At 37.6% G+C, this 23,118-nt stretch overlaps 2 protein-coding genes across 2 annotated transcripts in view; both read left to right on the top strand.

Annotated features, from left to right (window-relative positions):
• The window catches only part of LOC114540661 (E3 ubiquitin-protein ligase rnf213-alpha-like), an 84,236-nt gene extending 83,764 nt beyond the window's left edge, over positions 1 to 472 (top strand). Inside the window, exons 56-57 of the mRNA XM_028560783.1 lie at positions 87 to 197; positions 404 to 472. Of these exons, the coding sequence (XP_028416584.1) occupies positions 87 to 197; positions 404 to 472 (180 nt within the window). The remainder of the gene's footprint in view (positions 1 to 86; positions 198 to 403) is intronic.
• LOC114540658 (E3 ubiquitin-protein ligase RNF213-like) lies at positions 117 to 17,996 on the top strand. Its single transcript, XM_028560780.1, has 20 exons — positions 117 to 197; positions 404 to 457; positions 1,144 to 1,344; positions 2,046 to 2,118; positions 2,288 to 2,322; positions 7,856 to 7,953; positions 8,850 to 9,003; positions 9,135 to 9,309; positions 9,407 to 9,498; positions 9,599 to 9,656; positions 10,729 to 10,931; positions 11,068 to 11,200; positions 12,536 to 12,622; positions 13,040 to 13,220; positions 13,878 to 14,082; positions 14,958 to 15,032; positions 15,439 to 15,636; positions 15,840 to 15,929; positions 16,697 to 16,866; positions 17,406 to 17,996. The coding sequence occupies exons 3-20, from the start codon at positions 1,336 to 1,338 to the stop codon at positions 17,566 to 17,568; spliced, it is 2,199 nt and encodes a 732-aa protein (XP_028416581.1). The 5' UTR covers positions 117 to 197; positions 404 to 457; positions 1,144 to 1,335; the 3' UTR covers positions 17,569 to 17,996.
• The last annotated feature ends 5,122 nt before the right edge of the window (positions 17,997 to 23,118 follow it).

The raw sequence follows: 23,118 nt of genomic DNA, 5'->3' as shown, positions 1-23,118 counted from the left end.
TTTTGTTTGTGGTCAATTGCGAAAGGCTTTTCTTCGGGAATGCATTTTTACGACTTGTTGTACTAGATCACGATTGTATTTTACAGAATTTACAGATTCAGCCACCAGCGCGTTGGTGTTATATTTTGCTTGCCCTTTTCCGTGAAGTAACAACAAGTTTTGGACATTCAAACAAAGATGATAGAATTCCCTCCAAGGTAGGTTTTTACAGAGGTTAACACATTTTTTGCATCAAAAAATTTCCTTCAAGGGCCAAGGTGTAGGTTATTTTGTAATGGATAAACCTGAATATATTTACTAATAAATTCATTTGTATTCGTTTAGTGTACAGTATAAATGATGTGAACTTCGCACTGGAAATATTAAGTGCTGTAAACCTAATAGACCTTTATATCATTCCCAGGTCTTGAAAACGCTGAAAAAATACATTACCGGGATCAAGGACTTACCAAACGAAGTAAGGACTTTATGAACTCATTTGAAAAACTGTTCCCAAACACTGATACGTGATGCTCTAAGGGATGGGAGATGTTTGAGATAAGGTCACTGGGAGTGAGGGGGTGTCACTGTAGTGACGTCATGCGACGCGATGTGAGAATTGATTGATGAAAAAGTTGCAAAATAATTACCGTTCGAATTTTAATATTCACTTTCGCGAAATAAACACGTACCGTATGAAGATAAGTAGCAAGGGAGGCATTATTTACTCTACATATAAGTACGACTTGCTGAAAACGAATTATTTAACAATTGTCGATGTTTTGATAACGCTCCTAAATATGGCCAATGCGGAATGGGGTTTTTTCGAAAATCCGCACCGCTCGCTTTCGCTTCGTTCCGATAGAAATAGCTGCGGAATAACGCGTTCATCGATATTTGATCGACCCGAACATGCACACGTGCATAGAACAGCGCCCTGATATAACCAAGATATAACCAAGATTGGTGCAAAAAATCGTCCGTCCAAATGAAATCCGTGAACGACAATTACTCGCTTGTTCTCAATCAGATTACCTGAATTACCAAGAATTAAAGAGCAATTTCTATCATTATAAGACTGTATAGTATATATATAATAAAGTATTCATCGTTGAACTGAATTTCTTAAATTAACCAATGAATTTATAACATTTTCTTTTTCAGGTGAAATCTCTGGCTGAAGGTTTTTTGGAAAATTTTGGAAACGCAAACACCCAAATTCTGCAGTCACGTCCTCATCAATCTGCGACTGATAGACGACTTATTGATTTATTAACTCATTTCCTTGTTGTCATTAAATGCTCGCCTCAAAATCAATTGCTTCAACCTTTTTCGAATTTGGCATTAAATCCAGCTATGATGGTGGTAAGAATAAACATTTTTCCAATTTATAATGTTGTATATATAGGCTAACGTTTAAGGGGTTGTTTTTATATACGAGCCCGGTTACCTGAGATTCAGCGAATCGTGAGGTGATGCTGTGGTATTAAAATTAGCCTTTATGAAACTAAATTGCCTCATGCTATTGTTGGGATTACTACAGGGGCGTAGGAATTTTCTGGTAGGGAATTTCCTTCTGAAGGATGTGAGCTTTATGAAAATGAATGTATAAAAAAGTCCCGTTTACACTACACTCAATTTATCGACACGGCTAAAATTGGTAACTGTGTCCAGTTTTAAGCCCTGTTTACACTAAAGTCAATTTATCGGCACGGCTAAAATGGGTACCCGCGCCCTTTTTATTCGTGCCCGGCCTTTGTATTGATAGCCTGAACACTAATAAAATTGGGTACGCGTACCCATTTTAGCCGTGCCGTGCCAATAAATTGACTGTAGTGTAAACTACAGTAGTGTAAACTACACTACAGTCAATTTTATTGGCACGGCACGGCTAAAATTGGTACCGTACCTAATTTTATTAGTGTTCATGCAGGCTACCAATACAAAGGCCGAGCACGGCTAAACTGGATACCCGTGCCCGTATATAGCTATCCCGGCAATCTAGGCTAGTAGAAACAGTGTATAGACACTTTGAAATAAGGTGTATGTTTCTGTTTGTCATATAGAACGCTTTTATTCCCACAATGCCTCATGATGATGGCCCTGAGGTCATGCAGGCAACCACTGGCAAGTGGTACGGTAAGACTACAGTTATTTTTCAATTATAATATGTTCTTGGTATTCATCACTGGTAAGCTTGACGAATCTTTAACATCTCGTCTGTCAATGCATAATAATTAAAGCATATGCTTAAAGCAGTGCATAATAAAGAAAAGAATCATTAAAAACACTAATTTTACATTATTAGAGTGCCCACAAGGACATCGCTATGTTATTACTGAAGTGAGTACCAAGCTATCTATGCACGTGCTATACACATGCATATATATTATGGCACTGCAACTTTTTAGTTAATGCTGTGAAGCACTAAACGTTTGAGGTCAAGTGTAGGCGAGGAGGAAAACTAATTTAATGTTTGGAGTATATTCTTGCTCTCTGATGAATCTGGTATTAATTTTCTATGTTGAAAAGAATTGATATAGCTAATCTCTGTTCTTATAAAAGTATATCCTGACCCGGTAATTTTATTCATTTTCCCTGGTTCTCGCGCGTTATCTATAAAGCGATTGGCTAGTTTACTCAAAAGGGAGAATTAGGAGAAAGATTTATTTACAACAATTTAGCCTGTTTCCATGCCAACGGAGGTGAAAGGTGACTTCAGCACAACTTAACCGATATTTTCAAGTTTCAGACCTGCGTTCAGGGCCGTAGCTAGAAGCTTAATTGGAGGGGTGTATATTCATATATTCGTCTTATGCCCGACTGATTTCTTTTGTACGCTATTGTTCCTATGGTATATAAACATAAATATATGAAAATACACCCCCCCCCAATTAAGCTTGTAGCTACGGCCCTGTCTGCGTTAGCCGCGAGGCGTCGAAAGTACTATCTTCTTGTGATGTGGAATATACTTCCATCTTGTGCTGTCGCGAGGAAAACAGCCTCAATTCTTTAAATAATACTAAAAAAATAGAAAAAATAAGTGTTGGTGGATAATTTAAAAATTAAACGAGACTTACCTTAAGTCGATGTTTGATTGTAATTCTTTCTTGTCATCAGTCAGGAACGAAGGAGTAACATGAGAAGCACGCGCGCATTTCGATAGCCATTTTTCAAAGACCTTGCTGGTGCTCACATGGAACGAAGGAGAACGGGTTGGGTATGCAATATAATTTGGGTGGGCATGTTACTCCTTCGTTCCTGACTGATGACAAGAAAGAATTACAATCAAACATCGACTTAAGGTAAGTCTCGTTTAATTTTTAAATTCTTTCCTGTCATCAGTCTACGTCACTACGGAGTAACATGAGATTTCAAAGTTGTGAGCACCTAGCAAAATTCAACAACATTATCTGGAGAGACACGAGTGTATCGTGCATTGTGTAATTGAAATATCCGTAGGCAGTAAGTGCAGAACTAGCGAGATAGTTAATTATTTACAAACTGATCTAGTAAAGCTTGGCCAAAGTTGGTATCAATTGTTTTGTTATAATGTCGGCCAAAGGTAGTGGCGTTCGTCCACCCTCCAGCTTTAAGGATGTCCTTCAACGGAATGCCGGACTTCAGCCCACAAGACGTCGATGCCGAGCGGCTACTATGAGCGGAGAATGTTCCCGTGTCTATCCCCGCGGTAGCTAGCGTGTTCTTTACCCAGCGTCCGATGGTGGCATTACTAACCGCCTTATGTGGTTTGTGGTAGCTTACAAGTAGCTGTTGGTCTTGGCGTAGATTTTGGGTGCGGGAGATGTACTCTCGGATGTGTGCGACTGGACATAATTTCCCCTCAGACGGGTATGGTAGGATCTCGATAGGCTCAATGTGCTTTCCTGGTCTAGTTGTCTTGATTTTTTCTCGTATATGAAACACGATTTTGTCAGGCAAATTTTGCATGTGATTGATATCAAGCTTTACGAGAGTTTGACACCTTTGTGCTGTAATTAGGGCGAGTAAAGTTGTGAGCTTTTTCGTAAGCTTTTCAAGGCTCATGGCTTGAGGGTTGGCTGTTGATTGAAAGTGTCTCAGAACAACGCCGACGTCCCAGACGTGTGTATATCGAGGCAGTGAGGGTTTCAATTCAAATATGCCTTTGAGAAACCGTGTTACCAATGGGTGCTCCCCAAATGTGCGGTGGTCGTGCAGCGTCAAGATAGATGAAAGGGCAGATCGTGCTGTGTTTATAGCGCTGTACCCAAGGTTTTGCTTGTGTAGGTGCGTTAGAAAAGCCAATCCTTCGATCACACCAGCGTCATCATTAGCAATATGTTGCTCATGGCAGAACTTTTGCCATTTTAAAAGATAAGAGTTATATTGTTTACTCGTGCTGTTTCGCCAAGACGCTAAGATTATGTCAACTGTATCTTGTTGGAGGCCCATACCTGCTAACTTGCCCCCGACACAAGACAGACTAGAGGACTGAGTGTTTTGTGCATAGGGTGGATTGTCTGGGGTTGATCTGCTAGGCTGAGGAGACAGCGTTCCGGTTTCAGGAGAACTGGGTCGCGAATGCACATTTTCATTGCTTTGGAGTACCACGACTGCGTCGGCCAATCTGGAAGGACACAAATCCCTGTCGCCGTCTCCTCTTGTATCTTTTGCAAGAATCGGCTTATTACACTAAATGGCGGAAAAGCATAGAACTTTACTTCGGATAGGTCAACAGAAAAAACGTCCACAGCCTTAGCTCCCGGGTCGGGACGGTACGAAATGTATGACGGGAACTGTGTGTTTAAGCGGGAAGCAAACACATCTACGTTGGCAACGAAGTCTAGTTTTAGTAGCGCTTCGTGTAGTCGTTTATGGTTCAACATCCATTCGGTGTTAGATTGTTTCTGGCGGGATTCGAAATCAGCCTCTGTATTTTCTATACCCGGTACATGGCCGCACTAAGCCAGATATTTCGCATGATACACCACTCCCATATTTCCTTGCCTAAAGCATTACACTGGGCGGAGTGGCTTGTACCCATATGATTAATTACGGCAACGGCTGTAGTATTATCTAGTCTTACCCTAACATGGGTATCATTCAGTGAAGAACAGTAGGTTTGTAACCCAAGATATAATGCTAATAATTCTAGGTAGTTAATGTGGTGGTGTTTCTCCCCTTCACCCCAGGTTCCCCCCGTTTTGCTTGTTTGAAAAACCGCTCCCCATCCGCTAAGGGAAGCATCAGTCGTCAACGTACAAGATGGTAATTTGTGTGAAATGACGTTGTGAACATGAGAGATATTTGCGAGCCACCACCTTAGCTCTAGGCGGGAGTTTTCAGACAACCCCATGGTATCATCGAAATTTCCTTTTGATATTCGAAGTGCTTTGGTTTTGTCTGCTTCGAGTGAACGGTAATATAGAGGGCCATGCATCACCCCAGGAAAAGAGGCTATTAATTTACCTATTAACTGGGCTAAATCACGAATTTTTATCTTGCGTGAGTTCAATACGGTGTCACACTAATTTGTAATATCCGTACGTTTTTCATCAGTTAACGTAACTGTCATGTCGACTGAGTTGATGATAAAGCCTAACACCATAATAATCTGAGACGGATTAAACGCAGATTTTTCCGGATGAACGACGAAACCTAATTCGTCAAATTGTTTCAACGCGGCAATTACACAGGTAGCGCATTCCTCATAAGTGTTACCCTGGAGGAACAGATCGTCTATGTAACTTGCAATTATATGCCCAAGTTGACGCAGTCGGGCTAAGGGTGGTTTGAGTAACTTAGTAAACATTCGTGGGCAGCTAGACAGTCCATTAGGCAAACAAGTAAATTGGTACAGAACGCCCTTCCAACGGAAACGAAGGAATTTGCGGTCTGACGGGTTAACCGACACGGAATAGTATGCGTCCTTAAGGTCTAGTGAGGCCATGTAACAGTTTCGTTCGATCAGGTTAGTGATAGACCGTAACGTTTCCATTTTGAAATGGCGATACGTCACAAACTCATTAAGCTCTTTTAAGTTTAGGATAAGCCTATGGCGCCCATCTTTCTTTGGTCGTGTGAAAATAGTCGAGAGAAATTCGCCTGGACAATGCGCAGTTGTTTCAACAATCCCTCGAGATAGCATAAGGGCTATTTCCTGATCAATTATCGTGAACTCTGCACCCGAAAAGCTTTGCTTAGGGCAAAAGGTTCGCAAAGGTGTTTCCGCAAATTCTATTTTCGCGCCATGAACAATTCGCAATATTTCAGGGTCTGAAGTAATTTTGGACCATTTTGTGGCACAATATTGAATGTTGCCTGCTTTAAACTCTTTAACTCTATTTGAGAGATATTGTTGAATAGAATTTATTCGTGCAGGAAAATTACTCACCGATAATTGAATTTCCGCCAAGGTTTTTATGACTTGTTCTGTTTGTGTTTGAATGGGGTTTTCTTTTGGCCTTTCTGAAAAAACTGACGGCTGCCTCCCTCATATCGGTTGTGGTTGCCATTATCTCTATTTGGCCTCTCGTACGGCGATCTTTCATTCCGGCCGTATGACGGGCGGTAAATTCTGGGATTACCACTTCTGGTTTTGTTGGAACCTAGGGAACGACTAAGCGTGTAGGTTTCCTTAGTGTCTCTTACTCTTTTAGCTAGGTCTTCCCCAAAGAGCAACGGGGAATGCGAGGAATCATCGGATTTTTTGCACAAACTATGGAATTCAGCTCGCAGAGCTGGGCGGATGTGCTCTCTACGTGTGTGCGATAATTCTCCAACGGCGTGCCCGATTAGGGCGATGGCATCAATGATATTGGCGATTAGCGGCTTATTTGCGTCAGCGTTTTGAGTGACTATATGATCACAAGTCTGCAATAAAGCGAAAGATGCCTTTTGGAGCACTGATTGTAGGTTGCTCAGTTTGAGGTCACTGCGTTTACGTGCGTGTAGCATTTGTTCCCAGACTTCTGGGTTTACTTTAGGCACAGACATACTGCTGCTGTTGGCAGGCTGGTGATGTTTAGACATGATTGTCTTGAGTTTATCGTTTGATAGAACTACACCCCATCGTTTATTCGCGATATTAGCCAAGTTTTCATGGATTTTTGGCCCGGCTGGGTCAGCCTCTGAGAGATCTAGTTCGAGCTCTTTAAGAAGGTCAACCTCGTGGCTCGTGCTATTGTCCGATGTAGACACGTCGATCTGTTGATCAGGAGCGCAGTCTTTTTCTAAAAACGCTCTTACGTCTGCATCTGACGCCGACACGCTTATATCGTCGCGATGATCAGGGTCTGACCATTCTGAGGCATCTGAGTGACGGTCGTCGCGCTCTTTAAGGAGTGGTGGCGGCGCAATGGGCAGTGCTATGTTACGTTCGAACATTTTTTGAAACAAGGCCGCCATTTTACTCATGTTCTCATTGATCTCGGCTAGATTCCGAGCCGTATCTGCGGTGAGTGTCTCATCAGTCTGGCCGGGTCGGCCTGCGTGATCGCCAGTTTGGCTGAGGCTAGTCGTTTGAGTAGGTTCAGTGGTTTCCCGATCGTGATCCATTATATTACTGGGAATGGTAAAGTTAAAGTTAATCTAAAACAAAAAGGTTATCACAAAGCAACGTTGGCAAAAGCAACTGCAGTACTCACCAACCAGCAAAGTCGTATTCAGCAACTAATGTAGATAATACCAACTATATAGGTCTTCGATGCTACAGCTATGAAAGGCTAACGTACAATGACTATCGAAATGCGCGCGTGCTTCTCATGTTACTCCGTAGTGACGTAGACTGATGACAGGAAAGAATAGTGCTGTATATGTTCATGTTTTACGGTTCTATGCATCAATTGTAAACCATACAGAGATATATACTCGAATTATCTTTAATTTATTATAGTGTGGGAGGCCAAACCAAAACTATAATTGTCCAACATGCCATAGCCCTATTGGAGGCATGAATTACGGTCTAGCAGCAAACAATAGAGATGCATCCAGGTAAGTTTGTCTTGCTAAAAATATAATGATTGATATGTGTTTTAACTGCATGCTTGGTGTATAAAATATGCATGAAATTATAATTTTTACCAATGGGGAACGCGACGATGGACGATTGTCCATAGGAAATCTCATTTATCTCGTAAAGCTGGTTTTCCACTAACGATATTTTTTGCGCAAAGCGAGTTTATTCTGTTGCATTTGCGCAATTTGTTCCAGTTGACAAATCTACATAAAAAAAATTATCACTAGTGAAAAACCGACCTAACTACACACCACGTCGATATTTCTGTCTGACTGAGTGCTTGATTGTGAGAACCTCAATGATCACAAGATCTGACAATTAATCCGATATCTTTCGGGCTTTCCAAGTATCGCTCTTTACACCTCCCATTCCCTTTGAGATTTTAGCCTCTCAATATGGTTGATTTGCCGTTGCCACTAGCATTGCCCCGGCATCGCATAGGGTTTATTTGAGTAGGAATTAAAAGTAAGGGTAGGGATTTGATATCTCTCCAGGGAAAAGTGAGATCGATAAATAGAATTGAATAAATTAAAAATTCAAGGTATCTAACTCCATAGTAACCTGTTTCAGAGGTCACTGTGCAGTTAATTATAGAGGTGTAACATTTGAAACATTTTAACTTTTCAAACAATTTAACGACACAAGAAGTCGTTTTGGGGCATCTGTAGAACGTACGATCACCTGCATGAAAAGTTCCAATTGGAAAGAATTGCTGATTGTATGGCTGTATTTGCAGAGAAATTAGAGTTCGTTGCATGTCGTGTAAAGCTATGCGTTCGTGATGATTGAAGAACGTCAGACTTCGCCAATTGCTCTTATTTCCCCAGTGTCAAAAATATACTTCATTTTTATGCACTTTTTTTAAAATTAGGGAAGATCGAACTAGCACAGGGCATATTCTTGGCCGTGCTCAACCACAACGGGGAACAGTAGAATCAGAGCGAAATATGAATCCTTTGTCTTGCGGTGTATTACGTTGCCTGACACATTTAGCCATGTTGTTGGGAACAGATCAGGATATTCAGGTATGTTTATTAAAAACACGGAATATTTCCTAAAATATTCTCCTCTTTCTGAGATAAAAATTAAGACCCTATATTTTCTGCAAACTTTTAAGTCTATGCCTACTAAGCAATAAATTTCATATTCTGTGCAGAGAATTGCTGCAACAGTAAAACCAGCAGTTGGCGATGTTGTCCAGTTCTTGAAGGAACATATCAAGAATGACATAAGATGTATTGCACGAAATACTGGCCATAACGATGTTGAGGCGGAACAAATAATCCACCTAGTTCTTGTTGGTATTATGAACAACACAGACCAGCAGAGAGGTAGGTTTGATGTATATGTAGGTATTGTCTTGTTGCGCTGTACCTTTGTTTTGCGTGTCCATTACATCTTCAAGTCATACATTCGTTTCATGTATAGGGTTAAATTTTGACATCAGACTAGCTACTAAGGAGTCAAGAGCAGCTTGGGAAGATGCATTTTTGAACACTTATTTGAATCCGGTTCTGTCTGTAAGTTGGCTGAAATGTAATTAGTGGCATGCGACAGTGATCTTGTCATCAATATCTGCATAGTAAATAAATCATATTTCAAATGCTGATTTTTTTGCAGAATATTTCCAACTTACTGCAAGAAAGCCTTGGTCGTATGGTCCGAGATGAAAGGCTTGGTAAGAATTAAATAGGACAAGTTATTCGATAGTTTGATATTATGTTGGATCCGATGTTAATATTTTATGTTTTGTCTTTTGATTCGCTTAATGATAATATAGTGTTAAATAAATAATTAGCTACGTTACTTAAATAATGAAGTCAAATTAAAAATTTGATAAATAAGGATTCACTGGGCATACTACAAGATACAGTCACTTCATAGATTGCATGTTTATTGCATGATTGCCATTAATTCATTGCCCAGAAACTATTCAGTGCCGTCGCTATCTCAATAAGTGCATGGAGCTAAAGGGGTGAAATAAAGTTATATACTTGGTTATACATTATTCATTTTAAAATCCATTGCAGCTAGAAAACATGAACATACAGTATATAAAAAATGTCTACCGCTTAATTAGGGGGTGTATATTCATGTTTACATATCATAGAACAATATCGTGGGAAAAAAACAGTCAGGCATAAGACGAGTATATGAATATATACCTTAACCCTAGAGATAAGATTTGGCTTCAACAATTTTGGTCATTTTAATCAGTATAGGTGACGTTCCAGTTGTTTTTAGTTTAATGGTCATGTTTCAGGCCCCTTGCCTTGAAATAGTTCGATTTGAATAAAAAATGTTCAATATCGTATACTGACCTGTGCCCAAGTGTAATTTAGCCCTTTTATAAATATTTCGAAATGCAAATTTGACTTTATGTTAATTACCTCGAAGATTTTCTAGGAATTATATGAACATGCACGCTTATAATTCTCATTGTTATATAGGTGCTGTGTATTTTAAATGTGATTGGTTCATTCGTAATCACATGACTTTAAATAAATACAATGTTTCCCGCCAGGGTAACAATTAAAAAATTGTTGCCCGTATATTGTCATAACAAAGTAAAGTATTTTTTTTGAATGAAACCCTATACAACAAAGCACTTAATGTACACTGCCTCGGGAAATAGTGAGTTTTGTTTTCCCTCGAGTCTCAATGTCTCCCTCGACGAACATCCAGAATCTTGGGAAAATAAAACTCGCCATTTCCATCGGGAGCATACATTAAGTGTATAATATTTATAGGCAACAATCGTCTGATGAAATTGATATATGAACACGATGATCCAAAAGAAACCGTCGCTACAGAGCTCACTCCGATGTGTCCAGCGCTATGGCGGCATCGTAAGAAGATCACCATAGAATATTTATCGTTCAAGTTTCAAGAGTATTCTCAAGATGGCAATAAACTAGAAAGATGTGAAGTTTTGGCGGAATTCTTGAAAAAAGTATGCATTGTAGGGCCTACCTGAAATCAAAATAACATCATACTTATGAAGAATATTCCTGTGGTATTTTTCCACCAAAGAATTAAAATCACAGAATTTGCCATTAATTTTGAATATTTTCACATCTCTTATGCAGGAGCAGCATCTTCGAGCGTTGCAGTACCTCCCAGATATTGTAAAGTTACAACGGCTTCTTTTTGAGAAATTTCATCGTCGCTTAGATCGAATTGAAGCGGAAACATATATTATTGGAAAGTTCCTAAAAAGCGGTAATAAATATGTTTATTTTTTAAAATATTATATTTATAAAATTGAAAATATCGAAATATCTTAACACACTTATAATATCTGTTTTTTAGGGTCTAGTTCACAACACAGACATCAGTGTGCCAAGTATGCTTTAGACGTTTGAGAGCTTAGTTTTACGGTAGAACAGAGGGAGAGTTTTTGCCGCAATATACTCAAATTAACTTCGGTACGGTTGCGCAAAAAATTTCTTTCTTTTCGGACGTGTATCTAAACTCTGAAACGACTGCTGAAGCGAACTTAGCACGTGAATATCTGTGCTTTGAACTAAAATTAGAACAATTATACATTTCCACTTTAACATATTTCATGAATTTCTAATATTATAAATATGCAAATGATCTTTTTGCGGTGTACCACCTTAAGGTTGAATTTCATCGTCGCTTAACTCCCCAAATCGTGCCGCCATTTTGTTACTAGACAGATATGAGCTAATATCTGTCTAGTACTCAGTAGTAGAAAACCAATCAGGTTGCACATTAGCTCATATCCTGCGCTTGTGTATATAGTAATACCTGTTACACAATCGTAACTGCATGTAGATCTAATTAAAATTGTTCCTCAAATTGTTTATCGAACAAGAAACCCTTTGTCTTTTAATTGAACAATAACAGTCTATGCATAGAAATTAGTTAATTGATTAATTAGAGTATAGCTATGTAACAACGTACAAAGATTGAACCACGTATTCGTGGTATTAAACATCCTGAAATTGTTACTTAAATTATCAGTCGCATTTGTTTGTTCAGAGCTTAATGAATGTAAAATAATTCGTTGAATCCTCATTTGTTGAGTTCTTGTTTGTTGAATGACGTAAAATACATGCATACAATTAGCTAAATAATTTAAAAAAAGAGTGTTTAGGTTTTTTTATTAAATTTCTTTAGTCCGTCCATAAAATCGTAGAAAAACAAAGTCTATTTTGTGACCAGGTTGATATGCAGATACGGATAATATAATTATTTTACCTTGCAGCATATCTCCTATATGTAGATACAGATAATATAATTATTTTACCTTGTAGCATATCTCCTATATGCTGCAAGGTAAAATAAATATATTATCCGTATCTACATGTCAACCTGGTCACAAAATAGACTTTGAGATATTTTACCAAGTGCTCTATGGGATAGATAAAAAATTAATCAAAGTAGTTTACCTTGAATAGTACGAAAGATTAAATTGATTAAACTAAAATAAATAAATAAATACATGACAAATCAATTTTTTTTTCTTGATTTGAAACGTTCGTAAAGTATAAGTTTTACCTGTTTTCATCTCTTGTGTTTTCTCTTTAGTTTCTCAAGTAAAAGAACAGTTTATTTCATTGATCGACAGCTTTAGAAAGGCATGGAAGATTGTCCGAACAGCTCTTGTGCAAGATGGCAAGTATACATTTCCAATTAAAATACATAGCTATATCTTATTTACCGACTGAGAGTTCCGTACTAAAAAAATAATTTCCTGAGCTCCCCAGTAAATAACGTTTTTATTTTTAATTTTTTACATAAAAATACCTTTAAAGTTAAAGCCATTGTGTAATAGTCTTTAATTGTCGGTTATGTCTTATGTAGAACGACATACATTTGTACATGTAAACTGGACATTGGGGGGGCCCATATTCATATATTCATGTTAACAGACTGTAAAGACAATTGATTTGAAAAGAAATTAATCCTGCGTATCACGAATATATGAATATTGGCCTCCCCAATTATCGTTCTGGCTACGCCACTGAATTTCCGCTATGTTTCCTCACAAAACACGAGTAATTATTTGTTTGTTCTATTCTTTATTTTTAGGACCATTTTCAATTTCACAAGAAATGTGTTCTTTTGAAGTGACAAACTCAACAGTAATTTCCATGTTTTTACCTGCCCGTTCAGGCGTGGGAAGATGCGCGTTAGCCCTGAATAATTTTCTAGTGACTTTGCACAATGATTTCATTGGCCGTTGTAAGAGCTTGCTGAAGGATGAGAGTAGGTGGGTGTGATAATGTAGAAAGATTCGGATATCGATTAATATACCTTCTCGCAACATATGTTTTTAAAATTTGCATGTTTATAAAATTGAAAATATCGAAATATCTTGACATATCTTGAAATATACTTAATATCTGTTTTTAGAGTCTAGTTCACAACAGAGACATCAGTGTGCCAAGTATGCTTTAGTCGTTTTAGAGCTTAGTTTTATGGTAGAACAGAGGGAGAGTTTTTGCCGCAATATACTCCAATTAACTTCGGTACGATTGCGCAAAAACTTCTTTCTTTTCGGACGTGTATCTAAACTCCGAAACGACTGCTGAAGCGAACTTAGCACGTGAATGTCTGTTCTGTGAATTAGAATTAGAACAATCATACATTTCTACTTCAACATATTTCAATATTTCTAATTTTATAATATGCAAATGATCTTTTTGTGGTGTACCACCTAAAGCGGATAACGTCTGTTTAAAAAATCGCAATGAACTTTATACAGTAGCAATAATAGATACATAGATAAATTCGTAGCTAATTTCATGTTGCAGTTGTGCATGATGTCAGTCATTTTTTTTGTTCATATATAGAAACATTTCTACTATCCACAATAATCCAGATGTGTGGTAAATAACACCTTAACGGTTTACTCTATATACTTTAGGTTACCTGACATGTCTCTGAAGAGTGTTACTAAAGCTCATCTTGTGGCGTATGATCCTGAAAAGGATTTCATACCAATCATCCTTGCACACTGTGATTATTCTTTAAATCTTGGCGAAGAAACAGTGCTTGAATTCAACTGGAAATCATTGGAGAGACAAATAGTGGACAGATTCATCAGAGGCAGGCCCAGACTAACGTCCTTGGTAAATAGTAGTTTTTAATATCTTCTTTATTATACATATCTTCTATCACAAGCCTTGATTGAGTGTCCGATAAAGTGATGTTGTTATGTTCATTCTCCAAGGTGAAAAGAATATCTTTGGAATCGCGGGTGATATTTAAGTTCAGATTCGATGTATATCATTGGATAATAATCTTGTTTTTGCTGCATATCAACAGTGTACTTATCTTCAGTTCAGTATTTCGATGATACGTGACTTTACTCACATATTTTCTTATGTGAGTAATTTATCATGGGGTTTTACAATATTTTATTGGTAGTATGTTTCCCATTTTCTCGTTTTGTGACGTCATTACAAGAATATCGATATAATGGGGGTCAAACCGAAGAGATTGATGGTGTGCGATCCAAAATTTTGACACATATGTCACAGATTAAAACTTCTGGTATCTTGATTAAACTTGATTGATACATAAAATGCCAGCAACAGCTGTCATATTTCATTTTTTCTATTACTTACGACAGTAGAGGAAGCTGATTGTCACCTCCGAGTTGTTTACTTTAACAACTAATTAATATTATAGTTTCTTTCCCTCGATATCATGCAATGCCACAGTTTTTGTAGTTTTTGTCGCGTCGTTTCTAACTTCATACAGCTTGGCATGCATGTTTTTTCCCTGGTTTTGCGTACTTTTGGTCGTCATTTTATTACAATTATAATTACGTCGTGAGAATCACAACCAACAAATCACGATGATATTTTAAATGTGTGGGCTGGCGTTGCTAGTTTTTTTTCTGTGTGAGACAAAATTAATTATTCACCATTAAGCATTGATGATTTTGTCATTTGACAAATTATATTAATTTGACCTCCTCTAATGCATAATTTTTCCCTAGGTTGAATTGTTTGTGTTCAGTAAAGACATTTGTGATGGAGAAGTATTTAAAGCTTTACAACAGAAAATACCTCAGGTAGGTTTAAGTTATAAATCAGACATGACAGTGTCCACTTCGCGGGATATAGGCGGAATCGTGGGGCATTCATATATTCTAATAATTGGTACTTTTGATTGTTTTTTTATTCTTGGAGGCACCAGGTAGATGAAAGACAAAATTACTCAATTTGCTTAGTGTACTGGTCGTCCATGCCAGCATTATTGATAATTTTAGAGTAAAGTAAATAAGTCGTGAGAACAAGCAAGTCGAAGGTGTCCATAATTTCACTTCCCATTACAGATCGGTCAAAAATGTTGCTATATTTATATTTAAACTGTTCTCAGGCAATCAATTTGCTATATTTACATATATATGCTATTTTTATATTGAAAAAAATATAAATTCCTATGCGACCTTGAAAGTAACATATTTGCCTATTTAGGTGGAGTTGACTCGTCCTGTTCAAGATCAAATACTCAATGAACTTAATCAGCTGACCGATGTTTGCGATGTTCTTAAATCACTCCATATTGCTATTGGATTTCTATCCTCTGCTGGGGGGGATCCATCAATGTCTGTTTTTGATTACCTTCATTCAGGACTAAAGATGGAAGTGAAAAACGGTCTGAAAAGTAGAAAGGTGATTATTTATACAGCCACGTTATGTTTAAAAAAGATATCTTAATAAGTTTAGTTCATATTAGTTCATAATTATTTAGAAGCATGGAGAAGCAAAACCAGTGTTTAATATTAATTTAGGCAGTTGTAAATTGTAAACAAAACGTTTGCTTACTTTGCGAACTTTTAATAACCTCTTTTATTCATGACTGGATTTTCTCGCAGGCTGAGCAGTTTTGTGAACTGCAGCACATCGTTTCTCTTTGGCTGTTATTGTCTCTAGAAAGGGCAAGGATATTGACAAAACATAAACAGGTTGGAACCACTAAGCTATATACATTAACTTGTTTGTTTCTACGTGGAAACCTAATTTTTTTTATGAAAATTTTGATCGCAAATGTATGTGTTACTACAAACTACATACAATTGAAGATACTCAGTCGATGTTTTGAAGTATCTCATAGTATATTATTAGCAAAAGTGCAATATTCACGTCAAAATCTATATTTATTTACGCTTGCCTAAAAGATTTTAGCGCTCTTTAATGATCTTAAATAGGCCAACCAATTAGATGTAGACGTAGACGTGACGCAGATTAGAGCCGGGTACCGCTATTAGCGATAGCAATCTAACTTTGACATACCGCTGTCTTTGTTTCGAAAATGGGGACTACAATTATTATCCAACTTCGGATTAAATTAAATCCCCATACAGACGAGCAAGTTTTACTTGTCAAGCTTTCCTTAAGTTCGATCGAAAAATTCAGCCTAGTGGAAAACTGCCATTAAGCCATGAGCAATTTTATGCAGAAATTTGCAGACAGGGCCGAAACTAGCGCGACAAATGGGGGTGGGGTGCATATTTATTCTGTTTTGCACGTACAGAAGAGATCCGTCGAATATATTAATATGCACCTTCGCCAATTATCGCATCTATTTCCGGTCCTGGTTGCAGTTGATTCCTCTTAAACGAAAGCAAAATGTCGCCTTGGGAAAAATTATCGCTAGTGGAAAACGGTCTCAATGTTGATCATGATCAATTACCACTAGCGATCATTTTAACAATGTTTGTTTCTCGTTTAGGATCCATTTGATGACGTAACGGATACGGTAAAGGTATCGCTCGAAACGAAGCAGAAATTTGCATTGAACGGCGGATTACAAAAGCTGAACGTTGATCGATTTGTTCTTGTGCTGTTGGAGTTCATTTTGCTCTACCTAAAAAATGTTCCTGATGATCAGTTACACTTTCCGTAAGTTCACCCAGTATATACGGTATACCAATTTATAAATTCTGTCCATATAAATAAAATCTGTAAATAGGAAAATTCCTGTAAATAGGGAAACATGGATCTGTCTGAAAATTCAAACTAACGATAATTTTGTTTATGACCTGGGGCGCTGCAAGAACGGTAATTGGGGGGAGAGCAATATTCATATATTCATGTTCTGCATTATTTTTTTCGTTCGAAACCAATTGTCCTCAAATATTTGAATCCCCTCGATCCCCACACCAATCATCGTTCTTGCGGCGCCTCTGTTTATGAGCTAACATTTAAAATCCTCGCACTTTGGGAATTGCAACAGTTAATTAACGCTGTTAATTTTATGATGATTGCAAGTCAGTTACAACTTGAATTGATGAGATTTACGTCCTCTGGAAAGCAAATTTGAAAGTCAAAACGTAATAATACCCAATCTTTAATCTGAAACTTTTATGACTTATTTGGTGACATATTCCTTTGTTAAACAGGGCTAATTCTAATGACTGACGAATGTCTCGTTATTTTAGCTTATCTCAGTACATGAATGCCAAACTTGACGAATTGAATCGTGAAGTTATCGATGCGCTAGAAGAATATATACCAGAAGACATCACGGTAGAACATGCTGTAGAAGCTTGGAAAATTGCATGTCGAAAAAGTGAGGACTATCATTTAAGATTGGAACAGTAACGCGCACACGGATATTTTAATTACATTTAAATTGGGTTAGCAACATTTCGGTTTTAACGTATAATTTATGCCTAAGTACATTTTGCATAGGTATACATATCCTCCATTATGAATAATTGCAAATTCTTTGTCACTTGCACTGTGCAATTTATAAAATATAGTGTATGTAGGAATGTTGCGTTCTTCTAGTCTTTCGAATGATACCAATGAATCAGTAGCGTAGGCAGCCTGTCAATGTTGTCAGGCTTTACCAATATTTCAGTGTCATTCACTGTGAAAACAGTCAATAATAACATTAAATTTGCATAGCATTTACATAGCCGGATTAAAATGACAAGCTGGCTACACCATTTACTGAAATTAAAGAGTCTTAATGTAATTTGATATTATAAGAGCTTTAAAATTAATTAAATTTGGATTTTCAAATATAATGGTCTTCATAAGCTATTTTGTAATAGATCTCAGAAATATCTTTGTTAAATCTTGGATCTTTGTTTCCAATATGGCCGCCATATCCTTTGGGGTGGTAACCAAATTTAAGCGTGCTACGTGCAGAAATTTCTTGATTAGCAAGCACAATTTTGTGATATTAAGATAGATCAGGCTTTTCGCTGTTGAATGATATGTTTTTTATAACAAATGGAGAAAAAATGGTGCGGCCACAAATAATGCCACAATAATAAGTGTTGAATTTCTTACGAATCCGCAGAGCTAGAAATATGGATTCTCGAGGTCATATTTGCTTATTTTTCTTTATATGGTACAAAAAGATGTCATTCGACAGCGAAGAGCCTGATCTATTATGATATCAAAACCTCACGCTTGCTTATCCCCGAGCCGGTGCGGAGCACTGTGTGAGGGTACTAATTCCGCTCGGATATTTAAACCCAATATGTGCAAATGCGAAATCAAAGTCGACCGCCATTATGCAATGGAGCCTCACGCCATGGACGGTCTTCTACGTTACGCGCATGCGCCAGTGTGAACTACTTAGCTCTTGATTGGTCGAGACAAATATTTGTATTTTCAAACCTGCATAACTGTCATTTCGCAAAATTTTGAAGAAAGTTATATATATATGTTATTTACCAGATTGGAGGTCCGCATAGTGAAATATTTTCCAAGGTCTGAAAAACAGCCCGAGGCCGAAGGCCGAGGGACGTTTTTGAGAACGAGGGGAATATTTCCCTATACGCACCGACTTAACTAGTAAATAATAGATTTATTTTTTTTATTTCGGTCCGAATTCATATTGTAGCGTTGGCTCTGTGCTTATAAATCTCGCGCGGTCCGTACGGCCTCATACGGACCGCTCGATTGCGTATAGCTAATCAGATTACAGGAAACGCTGAAATATGAATTCGGACCGCACGAAAAAGAATAGATATATTTTATTTACCAGATTGGAGGTCCGTTTTGGGAAATTTTTCCCAAGGTCTCCGAAACGGTTTTTAAACCGAGGGAAGTATTTTCCCATACGGACCGACTAAACTGATAAATAATAGATTTATTTTTTTCTTGCGGTCCGAATTCATAATTTAGCGTTGGCTCTGTGCTTTTAAATCTCGCGCGGTACGTACGGCCTCTTATGGACCGCTCGCGTAGCCAATCAGATTGCTGGAAACGTTAAAATATGAATTCGAACCGTTTCCTGCAGTCTGATTGGCTACACGAGCGGTCCGTATGAGGCCTTACGGACCGCGCGAGATTTAAAAGCACAGAAACAACGCTAAAATATGAATTCTGACCGGAAGAAAAAACAAATCTATTATTTACCAGTTTAGTCGGTCCGTATAGGGAAATATTTCCCTTGGTCTCAAAAATGTCCCTCGGCCTTTGGCCTTGGACTGTTTTTAAGACCTTGGAAAATATTTCGGTATACGGACCTCCAATCTGGTAAATAACATATATATATTTTCAAAAATATGAAACATATATATTTTTAATCACATTAAAGGGAAACTTGAATGTGGTCAGGACTTTTTACAGTTTAACCAAAAAAAATTTCGACCGAATTCACCGTGAATAATGAAGTCGGAAGATTTTACACTTGAAAATAAGACCGGGCACAGGTATAAAAAGTCATACCTTTGTGGTAACCACAACCGTTTAGTATTCTCTTTTGTATTTACGCAGTTTTTAAGAACTTGTTTATTTCATTTTTTCCAAGCCCTGCGAGTTTTCTATCTTCATGCTAACGAGTTTAAAATGCACCAAATCTACGACGCGGACGTCACATGAAAGCTGCTAGTAGCGTTAGAAAACCAGTATTAATTTATTTTACATACGGCTCTGACTTCGGGTCGTGGATTTGGTGAATCTTAAGCACCGTTTACACTAAACTCAATTTTTTGGCACGGCACGGCTAAAATTGGTACCCGTACCCAATTTCTATTAGTGTTCAGGCTACCAAAACAAAGGCCGAGCACAGATGAAATGGCATGCATTACAAATTTTAGTGACGTACCAAAAAATCGAGTGTAGTGTTATATAGACGTTTTTATTTTATATGCGAGGTAGGAGATCTTTTACAATGGTTAACTAATGTTCATTAATGTTAGTTTCTGGCATCGTTCTTCTCTTCGGATTCTTCGTCCTTTCGGAACCTCGTCGTTTTCTGTTCTTGTTTTTGGTCGTTGGTTCTGCAAATGTTGAGCTTCTTAGCGTTTCACATGCTTTTTACTCCGCTAGTCCACTCTATTGGTCTACTTCGTTTCGCTTTAGACAGCTGCGAAGCTCTTATGTCAATCAACTGTGTTTTTTATAATGCGCGGTCGAGCATTTTAAGGATTACCTCAGAGAAAGCTTAATTCGTTTAAAATAGAAGAACAAGTAGTTAAGTTATAAAATAAGGTTTACAGAAACAATGTTTGATAATTTTAATAGTTGTTGATGATAAATATTTTAAGTTGTGATCATTTTTAATTGATCGATTAAGCTAAAGACCAACTCGACTAGTGCGTCAACGCCTTATACAAACAAGATATGAGAGCTGGAACGAGCTTCTAACGCCAACCCACATTTCTAACTTACAACGCTGATTGGTTGGATAAGGATCCACCCACTCTGGTTGATGACGTGTGCAGATGTACCTCAACCGTTACTATAAAAGGGCGTGCACAACACCCGAACCTTCAGTGGGCACAAGAACTTCAGACTGAACCCCGGCAACGACATACGACTGTTGATCCAGATGCGCACGTTCTGATAGGATGATTGATATTCTCACCTTACTACTTTATTCAATCCCACGAAATGTCGTGCCTGAAAGGAAATGTGATTAATGATTGCGAATGGCCCGAAATTATATTTACTCAGGCGTCTTGTGGCAAAACTTAAACACTAATCTCTGTCATGCAATTGCTATTCCTATTTTTACAGCTATTTTTATCATGCGTATCTCTAAACTCAATAAAGCCTTGCGTAACAGTAGTGTAAACGCGGTTTTAAACTCACTGTTATATGATGATCCGATACAAAAACGCCAAGCATCGACTCGATACGTACTTGTTTTACATTTAGAATTACAACTGATATAAAAGCAGAAATTAGGTATATAGCTATATATATATATATATATATATATATATATATATATATATATATATATATATATATATATATATATATATATATATATATATATATATATATGTATATATATAAATATATATATATAATATTATATATATATATATATATATTTATTTATTCATTTACATAATTCTTAAAAAATTGGCATCGCTACTCAGAGTTTCATGCCACATGTACAGAGGCAATCATCAGGCGACTAAATTTCAGTTCGTTGCAAGTTTGATGACGTGCGACTTTCTTGTTTGCGCGTGCGTTTAAAATTTCCTGCCAAGAATTTTTCTCGGAGGCGGCACTTGGCGAAGATCTCTGATCTTTTGTTCTGGAGTTTGTTTGCGTCACCCTGCAAAAGACACAGTTTCTCTGCAATACAGAGGTTGCATCGTTTAGCACCCGGCGAGTATGCTGGCGCGCGTTTTGTGATGGACCAGGAAAGTGTTAACTTCTTATCAACTTCTTATCTTCGGGTGCTAAACGATGCAACCTCTGTATTGCAGAGAAACTGTGTCTTTTGCAGGGTGACGCAAACAAACTCCTGAACAAAAGATCAGAGATCTTCGCCAAGTGCCGCCACCGAGAAAAATTCTGGGCAGGAAATTTTAAACGCACGCGCAAACAAGAAAGTCGCACGTCATCAAACTTGTAACGAACTGAAATTTAGTCGCCTGATGATTGCCTCTGTGGCATGAAACTCAGAGTAGCGATCTACATGTATTAAATATATTCTTACCCCAATTCAATCTAAACTTAATCGAGAAGCATGAAAAGAACGGTTTATTTGTTCCTCTTGGAGGAATTGCCGTATCATGCGAGCGAAATCGAATCGCGCATCGGAAAATTAGCCAAAGCTGTGCACCACAACTCTTGGGAGACAAGACTGGGACATAGATAAATCCAATCATATTGTTACGTTCGCCGGTGAGAACGAACAAAAAATGAGAGCAGTGTTGAGCATTTTAAAACATTTAGTGAATTATAGTGAGCAATAAGCAATTTAAACTTTACAAAGCACATTAACAATATCCTATTTCTTAACATTAACTTATCTGGTAAGAGTAACAGTGAATAGCTCCATAGTTGAAAATCCATCATAAATCCATCTGTTATAATGTTCATTTGGTCAGCCGTCAGCTTAAATTAGCATCGTTAGTTATGGCATCTTGTAATGGCTGTAATCGCTTTTTTATATCTATTTGCGCTCGGACTTATATACGCTTGCTAAGAGAAACTGCAAAACAACAAGTAATTTCCCCTACGCAATTCAGAGCGTTGTAGCGCATGCTACCATGGCTTTGTGGTTGACCCCAAGTTACGCACTTGCGGTTAGGCGTGGACATAGCTATTGCCTGCTCATGCTTATACCTATTTTGCTTACTCATGCATGTAAGTCTTACGAGAATAAGGTTAATTAACTAAAAGGTATATATATTTATACTAGCTAAGTATATGACGCTATATTATTATACGATCTAATTACATGATATTATGTATCATGTAACACACATACTCATTTTAAATACTAGTATATTTCGCGCCATTTCAGACTTGCGACGACCAAAAATAATAAAACAAGACGCCAGTTCTGGCGTTAACTCCGGCGCACGTGCCAGTCTTTAATATAGAGCTTCTCAACATAAACAATACAGTTCATATTTATGGCGGGTGATGTGTGTCAAAATTAGGTGAAATATTTGACAATGATCTTGTGACTTTGGGCATGCATGTCAAACCATTCGGCAATAATTTCCCGTCCTTTGCCTATTGATTCTGACTATTTCATGTGACAAAGCAAAACATTTGCTCACAATATCAAAATATTCAGCGACAAAATCTCTTATGAGACAATTTTGTACTCGTTGCATTTGGCAACAACAATCCCATGCTGCGTTGCAAAATAACACGCGTGTAATCTCGCGTGGTGTAATCCACGTTTTTATTCTATGGATTTTAATTAATAAA

This window comes from Dendronephthya gigantea, unplaced genomic scaffold (genome assembly GCF_004324835.1).
Source record: "Dendronephthya gigantea isolate DGI-Jeju-01 unplaced genomic scaffold, DenGig_1.0 000245F, whole genome shotgun sequence".
In the NCBI taxonomy this organism is placed as follows: domain Eukaryota; kingdom Metazoa; phylum Cnidaria; class Anthozoa; order Malacalcyonacea; family Nephtheidae; genus Dendronephthya; species Dendronephthya gigantea.
Note: the sequence above shows the minus strand (reverse complement) of the source record. Positions and strands in the feature narration are given on the sequence as shown.